Here is a 12,847-nt window from a genome sequence, read left to right as displayed (position 1 = left end):
AGCTGTGCCATAATTCCCCCATGGTTGAGGCAATTCTAACAATTGAAAGTTTAAAAACAAAACTCAGAATTCTCATACGGGGATGTGAGACACAAACTAATTACAACTTTCTTACAAGGCTGTCTATAATCTTTATTATAAATTAACTAGAAATGTTACAGTTTCGGAAGTATATCACTTCCTTCTTCAGACTACTACTCCAACTGAAATCATAAATAACATTACATCATTTGTTCTTTATTTTCTTAAGATGGACACAAGGCCTTTTTATCATAATATCCATGTTGGGGATGTGAGATTTTTCTTCTTAATTCTTGCAAATAATATAGAATTAACATAGAATTATTATATTTATCAAAATTGAAACAAAAAAGATAGTATTTTTTGATATAAGCAGTTAAAGCTAAGGTTTACGTTTACCTGCCATAATTGCCCCACTGGCACCCTAAAAACAGTTTACATATTATGACATGTCTGGAAGAAAAGTGAAATGAAATCTTTGAGTTTTACGTCTTACGGTGACATGTCTGGAAGAATATGTCGTGTAAGTCACTGTTGAAGTTCAAATCACCTATGGTGCAGCATGACCTTCTTCACACTTAGTTCTAGGCAAGAAACTTGGATGTGAACAAGTAAACATTGTTGGTAGTACTTGTGGAAAAACATCATTTGTCTGATCTTACATCTGATGAGGTAAAGCAATATGACAATGGCATATGTATCCAAGAATTAGTTACGACAAGATTGAGTAATTTTGACATAACTAATGATCATTTGGATCAGGTATGATTGTCTGTCTTTGGTGATACTAACATCAACAACTTCTCATTGTTTTTTAAGAAGATTCTAGTTCCTCTTTGAATAAGGAGTACCTTGTGGACAATTTACACGAACAGCCTCTAGTTTCACAGAGACTAGTACATGATGCTCTTATCCTACAGAGGTATTTATCTCGAAACAACTAATTTATGCCAACTGAAAGACTCTCTCCAGAGGAAAAACGTAACAACTGAAGGTGAGAATAGCCGTTTGAAAGAAAGAAGGAAAGAAAAATCTGCTGCAGCGCTGGAACAGATGAAGAGAAAGAAATAAAAAAATGCTTGAGAAATCAGCAAAAGAAATGAAAGATATTGATAAGCAAACGAAGGATTTGAAGAAGACATTTTAAGCGAGCAGATTTTAAGTGGAATGAATCAACAGTTTCTAATCTTACTGTAATTACTTGTTTGTAAATATTTTTATACCTTACTAAAATACTTCTTTTACATGTGATATGTAATAAGGGATAATAATATTTATGTTTTTCACGTACTCGTATGTATTGTTTTATATTTTGGTATATTAGAAAAATATAATACTGTATTAAAACAATGGGTGGATAGGATAGGAATGACTAGGTGTATGAGGAGATGGAAGGCCGTCAAAAATATATCGAATTTGAAGTGGTGTTTTTTGTTAAGTGATCGTCATATATCTTCAACCATAGTTGCATTTTAAACATCTATGAAATTTAAATTAGTTTTGCGAACAAATTTGTAGGCATAGGTAATGAAAGGCCAGTACAACTTTATTTAATGTCACTAAAATATAGTCTGGAAACTTTTCTTGGTCTGGAAAATCTGGAAAAGTCAGGGAATTTTGTTTCCTCGAAGTAGACAACCTGTTAGAAGTAACAAGAGCTTTAAAAGATAAATAGTCCACTCTGTATTTTAATAGTTGTACCTGTAAGTCTATAAAGACGTTCACTATACCTTTTTCCAACTGAAATCCTCAATATTGTGTAGTTATAATTTCAATATAGTGAACACTACTATAAATGTAATGCATACAAAAATAATTATGTTTTTATTTGTTTAATTTTCAGCGTAGGGATAGATATAAAGATGCGTGCCTGCGAAAGTTGTTTGTTGGTGGTTTGTCCCATTTGACAGATGAAGAAAGCCTTACTGAATACTTCAGACAGTGGGGTGAGGTTATCGATTGTTTTATTGTGAGAGATTATTATAGCAAAAGGTAAGCACAAAATTTTCAGAAATACCTTTAGTTCTAATCCTCTAAATAAAAAGCAGCCTTTCATTTCGAAAAAATCAGAGCATAAGTATGATATGAATAATACTTTACTGAAAATAGAGAATTTTATCTCCGTAATAAGGGATTTTGTTGTAAGGGTAATAGTTTTGGTAGGAAGGTTTAACAATTTTGTGTATATTTTTAGTCATAAATTAGTACATTCCAAGTGGTCTATATTTTAATTGTTGCTTGATCATCTCAAAAGTTGGTAATATTTTTGTATGATGATAGTTTGAATTTATAAACTCAAAGTCACAATTATTATAATTATTATTTTGTTCCCTCCTAAAAATGGGGTACGTGTTCATGTTATGTTTCTCAGAATTTTGGTATTTTAGGTGTTCACACGAGTGAAATATACTTTCAAGCGGTTTTTAAACAATAATATAATGCCGCATACGCCCGCCCGCTTCACTAAAAAAGAAAAAAAAAAGTTCGTTTGGCGACTGTTATTTTTGATTCTTATTCCTTGCTATTTGTCATGATAAACCCTAAGTCCCATCTACATGAGGTTATAATGAGGAAATAAATCCCGCCCCCATTGAGGTTCGAACTCGAGTCATCCAGTTGGCAGTAGACACTGTACTGACTACACCATTTCAGCTTTCGTGTATATACATATATATATATATGTATATACACGAAAGCTGAAATGGTGTAGTCAGTACAGTGTCTACTGCCATATATATTCACGTTGTATCATCTTTAGATCATGGTCACATGGTCCTGGCAGTAATTTTTCCTTTGGCAATAATAATAGGACCAACAGAATACAATAAAATTGCGGCCCATGCCAGCACAGAACTGCCACCATATTCAACGATCAGAAGAAGGGAGTCCGGTCAGAGCGTCTGCCGTACATGAACCTGCTTATTAGTAGAAAGAAGGAGAAAGACAGCTCATGGGGGTATATGTTTTATATTCTTGGTACTATCTATTTCGTGATACCGTATTAGTGGCGGTGATCACAGGATTGGAAATGACTACTTTAATGGAGTTGTTTAAGTTACGCAAATATAATCGATTGTGGTTTTAAAAACACTTGTTCTGCATTAGCTATACTTTTCGTGTGTAATAAACTTATTTGTGCATTATTTTTAATGTGTCTAGCTCAAACAATTTAATCCCTTTATTTTAAAAGGCTGCCATCTTGAAACAAATAGTGTAACTAACCGTTGTACGTTCTCGCAACGAATATATCAGCAACGAGGCAGACGAAGCAGCTGACGGCCTTGGCCATCGACAGCAACCAATCACAATCCTACCTGTGCTTACGTCACTTTGGTAGGTGGGACTCACGTAAGCAGTGGGGACAAAGAGGAAGCTGTGTGACGTAGCTAGCATTCGGCGCCAACACATTCTACAAGAAGAAGCATTTCACACTCACTGCGTAAAATTTTGCATATCTATTTTATATTTTTGTAATCAGAAGACATCCACATTTTCTATTGTTATAATTTGCCCATGTCATTTAAGGAGATGTAAGTATCGTACTTAGTATCAAATATAATCTCCAATTTATGCGTATCATTGGCGTTATTCTGACCCGTACATTGTCACCTCATGTTCTTCATTTTGGTGTGCATGGTGTAATATATTGATAATAACGAATTTTCATTATTTTATGTTCTTTTCCAGTTCAAATGATGCTGAAGTTTTATTCTATTCATAAGTTTAAGGTGGTTGTTTGTATTTTTGACTATGTGTGGTTAGCAGTGAAAGAAGCTATTACTTTTGTGATAACTTATTTCACCGTTAACGCTCGGGCGAAATATTCGATCAATGACTATCTAATGTAATGTTTGCTGTACTTGGATTACCATCCTATAGGGTAAACATAACACGTGCAACAGTTGGAGTTAAATATAATCGTTTACCTCTCTTACCCAAGCTTGGTCTCCTTTACTATTTTTCAAGTTCTGTACGGTATTGCCTCAGATACTGTTGCTCTCAGTGCATAACACAGTGACACTCTTGGATAAACTTGCTCCATTAATTGCGCACCTAGTATTTTCTCTCTTTGAAAATCGTAGAGATGTTCTCCCATTCTACACCACCAACTCTGTCCTATTGCACTTTCGAATCTGTACTACACTTCCCTGCGTACAATACACCATTCTTCAATACTTCATTGAGGAAGACAGTCTCAGTCTTCATTGAGGAAGAGAGATTACAAATATAATCCATTCATTACTTTACGTGGAACACCAAATAATTGATGCAGCAGTTATTAGTGAGCGTGCAGGACAATTCTGATTCGTCGCACAATGAAGGGATAAAGTCATGAGTGGTTTCCAGCGAAATATACAATTTCTTACGCAGTACAGTACTCACTTTCATCGACTAGGATGGAGGAAAATATCTGCTTCGGATTCTAAGCTCCAGAATTGACCACAGATATTCAAAACGTTGAGGCCTGTGGATTGGATGAGTCAGGAGGGGTGTAGTTCGTACCAGTGCTCATGAAACCATACTTCAAGAGCTCCATCATTATAAATTGTTCGAATGTATTATTATTTTGGAAAATTTCCATCATTAGCCTGAAACATCTGGATCATAGAATACACGAAGCCACCTAAAATCTCCACAAGTAAATTTATCAGTTCTCAGTTTGGTGAATTCGTAAATGATTTGTGCCTATATTTGAGTTGTAACGTAAAAAGCACAGTGCTACAAGTTAGACTTCTTAGATACTTCAACGACGGTGCAGCCGGCCAATATATAAGTTGCAAATTTTGAAAAAATAAATGCATGTAGTAAATAAATGCATGTAGTATAAAATAAATGCATAGTTTTTAAACTCATGAAAAGTGAAATTATTTGGTAAAAAACCATATGTTTTGGCCTGTATTTGAGCAAAGTCTTGGGCCCATAGCGGCAAATTTCCACCGAAGGCATATTTTTAGAAAAAATGAAGTTTGGTATGCAGAAAAAAGAGACTGTACGCGAGAGAGAAATTTTAGGGAAATCTAGGCCTATACTGTAAACAACGTTGGTACCATAGCACAACCGAGTATTCTCGTTACGACGCTACTGGGGTAGAAGGAGTTGAAGTTATTGCTTATTGGCTACCAGTATAATGCGCTCATTTGATTTTGTATGCCGCGCTCCATTGATGGTGGCTCAATGTAAGCGAACGCAGCCGTATTGTTTGGGTTTATACTGAATACAAACATATAAGGAAGGAAGGAGGGGGGTAGCCCAATTGTGTACAATACATACACGCCTTCATATGTTGAACATTCAATCAAAGTATAGTCTATTATCTTAGGCGACACTATAAGACGAAACACACGAGCATTCATTGCCAACACGTATTTACTCATACTAACTGCCTTTTGAATTCTCCTATAGACTGTTACTTAAGAAATAGAAACTTCATGGATAGAGATCAATAACTTTTGATCATGGACTTGGGAAATGTGAATATCAGAAACACCAAGCAAACAGCCTAAAATATACATCTAATACCCCTCAGTGTCAGACGATAACAGAACTGGGAACTCAGTAAGCTCGTAATTTGTTTTCCAGTGGTTCACGTATTATCCAGTTGATTTGTAAAGAAGTTGGAGGATATTTTACTTAACTGGAAAAATATATCTTCAGAGAACAGCGTGGAAAAACGTAGGTCATACGAACTAAATTAATCCGCATTAAGGTATCTAAAAGTCGAAGAAGATATCATAAGCAGTTTCCGGTAAGGTTAAGTGAGAGAACTAAGGGTTAAACCTATTATGGTAGTTGTTCTATCACTGATTTAACAGCAGTTCATAAGAGATATTAATTGACTTTGAGAGAAACCTATATCATTGCTATTAGCAACAAATAATATTAAATGATCATTAGGAAGACCTAGGAGCAGATGGAGAAGGACAATATTAAGATGGATGTCCAAGAAATAGGAATACAAAGTAGAAACTGGATTCGGTTAGCTAAGGACAGAAGTCAATGGAGAATTTCTGTAAACGCAGCATTGAACCTCCGAATTCCATAGGCTATAAAGTTAGTAGTTAGTTAGTTTAATATATTATTTAATACTATATCTCGATCTGTCCTGAATGGAACTCATACCTAATACATTTTGTTTAAATGTTTGTCTGTGAAAATATTTTGTTTAATACGTACCATTCATATAAATAATATTTCTACGTATTGTATTTGATCAAAAATTACTAAGTACAGATGGTGAACAGAAAAATGGAAACACCTGTAGTTGGCAACACGTCAGATGTATGGGTTGGCAGTGGTGTCGTGGCGCTCGCAGCGCCGGACCGCTGGTGGTGGTGGTGTTAGGTCGGTCTCCATACTACGTCAGACGCAGTGGAACAGCAGTGTCCAGTGGCTGCAGCAGACGGAGGTAGTGTAAAATGGGAGACCTCTCAGAGTTTCAAAGAGGGCAAATTGTTGGTGCGCGGTTGTGTGGAGTGAGTGTGACGGCAGTGGCTACTGTGTTAGGTGTGTCGCGTGGGACAGTGTCGAAGATGATGACGGCCTACACAACACATGGGAAAACCACATCGGGGAAGCGGAACAGTGGGCGGAAGAAAATCATGAGTGACAGATCACGCCGGGTATTAAAGCGCATTGTCACGCAGAACCGTCGTGCCACTGCGGAGCAAGTGACGGAGGAACTCAATCAGCACCTCCCCCACCCTGTTTCGACAATCACGGTCCGCCGCGAATTACATGACATGAACTTACGGGGTCGTGTTGCACGGGCCAAACCGCTCATCAGGGACCATAACGCTTTCGCACGCCACAAATGGTGCCGTGACCATGCAACTTGGACCGTTGAGGACTGGAAACGTGTGATATGGTCGGATGAGTCATCCTTCACCCTATTCCCAACCACGGGCCGTGTTTATGTGTGGAGAACGCCCAAAGAAGCTTATGACCTGCAGTGTCTCCGCCCAACTGTGAAACATGGCGGCGGCTCGGTGATGCTGTGGGCCGCCATATCATGGTTTTCATTGGGTCCTGTGGTCACACTTAGCGGACGAATCACTGCCAACGATTATGTCGCAATTTTACGAGACCACTTGCATCCTATGGTCCGGATGTTGTTCCCGGACAATGACGCCATCTTCCAGGATGATAATGCACCCATTCACACAGCTGGCGTTGTTGCAGCGTGGTTTGAGGAACATCGGGATGAAGTTCAACACCTCCCCTGGCCCGCCCAATCCCCAGATCTCAACATCATTGAACATCTGTGATCCGTCTTGGAAACACGACTCCGGCGACGATTTCCACCTCCATCCTCTCTCACAGAACTGGCCGATGCCCTGCACGAGGAATGGTGTAAAATTCCACTTGCTACCATTCACGACCTCCATGCCTCCATCCCACGTCGCATCAAGGCTGTTCTGAAGGCGAAAGGTCGCCCGACACCATATTAATCTGGTAAGTTGTAATTTCGTTCAGGTGTTTCCATTTTTCTGATCACCATCTGTATATAAGCATGCATAGTTCGTAAAGGAGACTTATGTTGAAAAATAAACAATTTTGAAGAGGTGAATCAATATTTTGTACGTCATTCCAAGACTTCAAGTAACCTTCGTATTCTTGATTTCGCGGAAACTCCATTTTGGGTCAACTTTGAGAAAATTTTTTGGGCAATATATTTTTTTTTCTTCTTTTATGAACATCTACTTTTTTTTTTTTTTAAATCGAATGTGCTTCGGAATAGGATGATGGTGGCGAGGCGAATCATTTTGATGAACCTACCATATTTTAATACAAGAAAGCCATTTAATTGAGCTAGTGAACCGTTCTCGGGTACGAGAAGACAATTTAGCCAGGACATACCCTTAAAGATGTTACATATTCTAATGTTGAATTTCATGTTCTTCATTATTTTTTGTTTTTAATGTTATTTCTGAAGAAGTTCTCAGAGAAATTTGCCACTATGTGGGAAGTCTCCTTGCGCAAAGATTATCCATCGCTGATTTCTGTACGAGTTGATTTTTGGATATGATTTCGTATTTTCACACTTAGACTGCATTGGTACATAGTTAGTGAACTATAGTAATTTAAAAATCCTCAAAACAAACTTTCGTAAAGTTACAGCATCTAACTTAAGCTCTGAAATATCCGTTTATTAAGGCTTGTACATGTGTGTGTTTTCATGTAAATCGTCTCACCATGTTTGCCTTATTCATAATTTTGTACTTATATATTTTGTATATACTATAATACAGAGGTTGTTCAGCCTACGTTTGGCCGATTTCGTTCCTTCCCTCTCCCGGGCAGAATGGACTCACCCGACCTGGCTCGTGGCGTCCTGCAGTGTTATGCAGTGACTTCCTGGGAATGGAGTTGTTTTTCCGCGCGGACGACAATAACGCACAAAACAGGACCATTGTTGTGAATGTTGTGTTAAATTTGTTTCCAAGTGTGTGGGTTTCCGCTCTGTGACCAAAATGCCGCCCAAACTAAGTAGTTTTGGGAAGGCTATGTTATGGCTCTTTATGACGTCCATTTTAGTGTTTCTGTCATTAGAAAACAGTGCAAGAAGAATGGTTGCAACATCAGTTTAAGTGGAATAAAAAATGTTATTCAAAAGTACAAGGGCAACGAAGCTCCACCATTTGGATCACCAACGAAGTTGCCTACAAGGCCACCTCCACCATACAGAGGAAACTTCGCAAAATGGCAATGCAAGAAAATCCGCCAACACAAAGGTGTATGGCTAATTGTCTTGACGTGTCTTTGGGGACTTGAGCCGGACGTTACACCATCAACTCAAGCTGGAAAAAGTCATGAAAGTTCGTGGCCATCTTCTCACGGATGCCCACCAAAAGGAACAAAAGTGTAACGCCCGAAAGCTATACGAACGGCATCTGGCAAAACAAAGGTGGATGTACGTCGTAACGCTCGATGAAGCATGGATTTACCTTTCAGACTGCGGCAAACCGAGAGCCACCATGTACCAAGAGAAAGGCGCTAAGAACTTCAGAAGGTGGGTCCGTGTCTGTAAAGAATCCTTCCCAAAATGGTTCATGGTCATTACTGGCTACTGTTACCGAGGTAAACTAAAGATTCGTAGGGTGGCGAAGAACTGCAAAATAAATTCGCAGTATTTTCAGGAGCAGATCATGCGGCCGATCTACGAGCATGATATTCCAACAATGTACGGAAATGACGCCAATCTGGTGCGCATTCACATGGACAAGGCCTCATCACATACCTCACGATCGTCCCTCGCATTCTACAGGGTATACAGGTAAGTGGTGTATATGTGATATCTTTCAATGAGGTACCTGTTAACTCTCCAGATGCAAGTTCTATGGACTATTGTGGATTTGGATTGCTGAAGCGGGCTTTGGGAAAACCGCGTGTGACAACTGTGGAAGGACTTTGGAAAGCTGTGCAAAGGGAATGGGACAAGATTCCCCTCCCAATTCTTCAGAGAAGTCTATTACAGTGGAAATTACGATGTCGGGCTATTGTTAGGAACCAAGGGAAACACATCGAGCACTTACGGACCTGGCGCCATGGATTTTTCTAAATTATTAGGTAAGTCGAAATTGGCCAAATGTAGACTGAACAACCTCTGTATTACTTTAAAAAAATAAACTTGCTTTGAAATATTATATATTATCAACATTCTTTATTTTATATTTATTATAGATCAAAAGGTTTTGGATTTGTAACTTTTAAGTATGCATATTTAGCATATGATGCCTCAAAATGCACCAACCATGTAATTGATGGTGTAAGTGTACAAGTGAAAAAATTTGAACCTCGAGTATATGCATCAAAGAAACTAGAAAGTGAAGAACCTGTATCGGTAAGTGTAATTAACTGTCTCTAAGTCTGACATTTGTCTAGCACTAGGAACATATTTTATTGATAGTAACAACGTAATGAACTAAACTGACACATAATTACAAAAGTTCGTTGTGATTAATCCTAGTTCACGTCTGTTATTTAGTAATTGCCGAAAGTTTCAATGGAAACTCCAACCTTCCTGAGCCTGGTTTTCTTAAAACATCTACAGCAAAATCATCACATCACGTGCCATCAATCGTTGTGATATAGAAATATCAAAACAAAACGTATAATAATAAAAGTATATACAAATATTTCGATATTATCAGTAATAAAAATTGCACTCAGCAGGAGCTCATTAGCTCAGATTCCAAGTTTGTTCCATTTTAAACTTACAACCTTAAAACAGAGAGATACTTAGTTATATATTTGCCGTAAGTTCGTTGAAACAGAATTATTAAATTACTTAAGACGTAATTCACATAGTAAATGTCCAAATGATACCACACTGAGTAAAATAGCTTTTAAACTATATACAGTAAAACCTGTAAACTTGGCCACCTGCTTATCTTGGCCTGGTTCGTCTTGAACTTGCATTTTCCCATAAGACATAGGTTGCTTATTACTCTGTAAGTTGGCCACCTGTCTATCTTGGAAGTTGGCCGCATTGAAGCAATGTTTACCCTATGACGATAATGATAAATTTACCTGCGTATCTTGAACACGCAAAATACGTTTTGTTATTTTTCTTAACTTTCATATTCCCGAGGCAGGTGTTCTGTATTTATGTCTGAGGACAAAGAAGCATGGATTCCCACGATTTGTTCTTGGAGGTCAATGGACAGAACGCTACCCTGATGAAGGGGTGGTGGAGGAAGATGTGAATAAGAAAAATCACGTGCACGAATTCAGGAAATGGTTGTACGTATCTGTATTTGTTTGGTAAAGCCTTTAGCTATAACGGCTCCTTTCATCAGTGGGGAGCTTTAGTAATTCAAGGTGAAAGCTAACCCTCTTAATTGTCAACTATTGGCACCTGACTGCTTGTCGAAAGGTAGCGGAGGTTTTAAGATATGAATTCCCTTAAGATTTTCTCAAAACATCTTTTTCTCCGAGGGAAATATTTGTAGCTCATTAACAAGCGGTAGATGATACTATGCAAGAACTACAAAATTAGAATCTGCATATGTGCCAAAAAGAATAAAAGAAATATGTCTAGAATAAACCACCATAAGATACGTATTTTTCTCTTACCATATATTGTTATGATTACTGTCAGTGGCGTATTTAAGGGGGCTTCTGGACTTAAGCCCCCCGCAATATTATTTACTATTTTAAAGTAAATCAAATATCTCACAGAATTTACACATTTCCAGGAATAAAGGTAGCAAACCACCCGAAGCAAAATAGTAAATACGCCACTGATTACTCTGTGTGTATACCATTCGAAAATTCTTGAATTATCCAACAACGTTTATTTCAGGGTAGTTTCACCCACATGTAGCAATTTCAAGACTTTGGACATAAAGAAAAGAGATAGAGAATACTTAAGTTTGGGATTTATGGACGTCATATTTAAAACATGAGTCACCGTAGCAACTGATTTTCCCAAAATACGATTTCTAATATGTTATCCAAATTTTGACATAAACACAAAGTTTTCACTCGAAAATTTTACAACAGTTTAAAACTGGAGAGATGAATTGCGCTGGCGGGCATTCCCACCCTCCCATGCCCCTGCCACATATTTCGGGATGACATCTGATACCACACGCTTACATGCTTTTTAATGAACGTATTCCCCATACCCCGCAACATATCTGCACGCAAAATCCACAAACTTACAAATGTCTCTGTTCTATTAGTCTAGTTTCCGTCTTAAGAGTTCATTTAGTATTGTATTTCATGATACGAAGAGAAATTATAGTCATATTTCTAGTTTACGAATGAATTATATTTTGTTTGCAATAACATTTTTCGCTATCTTAAGTTTGGTATTTTAATTTTACATACTTAATAAAGTAAATGTAAATCGTAGAAATGTTAAAACAGAATAAAGTAAATGTAAATCGTAGAAATGTTAAAACAGTTGCAACAGTACTTTTTTCTTTCAATTTTTAAATAACATCAAATTTCGAAAAATACATGTGTTTGGTACTTGCAAAGAATATTGTGAAACAAAGTGATCAATGCCTTCGGGGTATTGCATGTAAGTAATTTATCTGGTAATCAATTGTGATATAATGAACAGGAGGTCGAAAAATGAAGTTGTTCATTGAACCGTTATTTTAAAAACTAATTTATTATGTAAAAATAAATAAACTACGATGTCCTCTTCATAAGTTAACAACTAGTTTTTTCTGAATATTTAATTTAAGAACTAATACTTTATTTTATTTTATTCTATTTTGAATGATTAGGCTGACAACTATGCGTATACCGTAATGTCAAAGAGGCTGTTCGTTGGTAACTTGGATCCACAGATTACGGAAGAATGTCTTAGACGTTATTTCGAGACTTGGGGCAAAGTGACATGTGTTCAAATCAGAAAAGATGTGTTAACAAATCAGTAAGTATAGTTCAATAAATTTAATATAACCCATCTTTTACTTTTTGTTAGCAATATCAATAAAACTAATTTTAATAAAAAATAAAAGAAGTATCGAAAAATTAATAAAAATAAATTAATAATAGCTGCTTTCAGTTATAAATTTGTTTTTTTAAAGATGGTTAGTATTACGTAATTCATTTCTATTCTATAATGATAAAAATGTGATTCCAGTACAGTGATAGAGCACAAATGGTTGAAATAGTAACTCATTATAATAAGAGGGGCCGCGGTGGCTCAGTGGTAGAGCGTGGGCAGGGTATATCTCTGGTGCATGGGGTCCTTGGTTCGATCCCAGCTCGCTCCAAGTTTAACTTTGTGGTGGACAAACATCGTGTGTGTGGGTTTTCTCGGGGTTCTCCCGTTTCTTCCCATTTTTTTCATTCCACCATTTCA

The 12,847-nt window shown here is 37.2% G+C and overlaps 1 protein-coding gene across 5 annotated transcripts in view; it reads left to right on the top strand.

The window, feature by feature from the left end:
* The window catches only part of LOC145660465 (uncharacterized), a 146,643-nt gene that overhangs the window by 45,054 nt on the left and 88,742 nt on the right, over positions 1 to 12,847 (top strand). For all 5 annotated transcript variants that reach the window (XM_081725524.1, XM_081725526.1, XM_081725523.1 and 2 more), the window contains exons 8-10: positions 1,865 to 2,013; positions 9,703 to 9,862; positions 12,264 to 12,412. In XM_081725524.1, the coding sequence (XP_081581650.1) occupies positions 1,865 to 2,013; positions 9,703 to 9,862; positions 12,264 to 12,412 (458 nt within the window). The remainder of the gene's footprint in view (positions 1 to 1,864; positions 2,014 to 9,702; positions 9,863 to 12,263; positions 12,413 to 12,847) is intronic.

Source organism: Thermobia domestica, chromosome 9, assembly GCF_964235325.1.
Source record: "Thermobia domestica chromosome 9, izTheDome1.hap1.1, whole genome shotgun sequence".
Lineage (NCBI taxonomy): Eukaryota > Metazoa > Arthropoda > Insecta > Zygentoma > Lepismatidae > Thermobia > Thermobia domestica.
The sequence above is the reverse complement of the archived record's forward strand: the minus strand, read 5'-3'. Positions and strand labels throughout refer to the sequence as shown.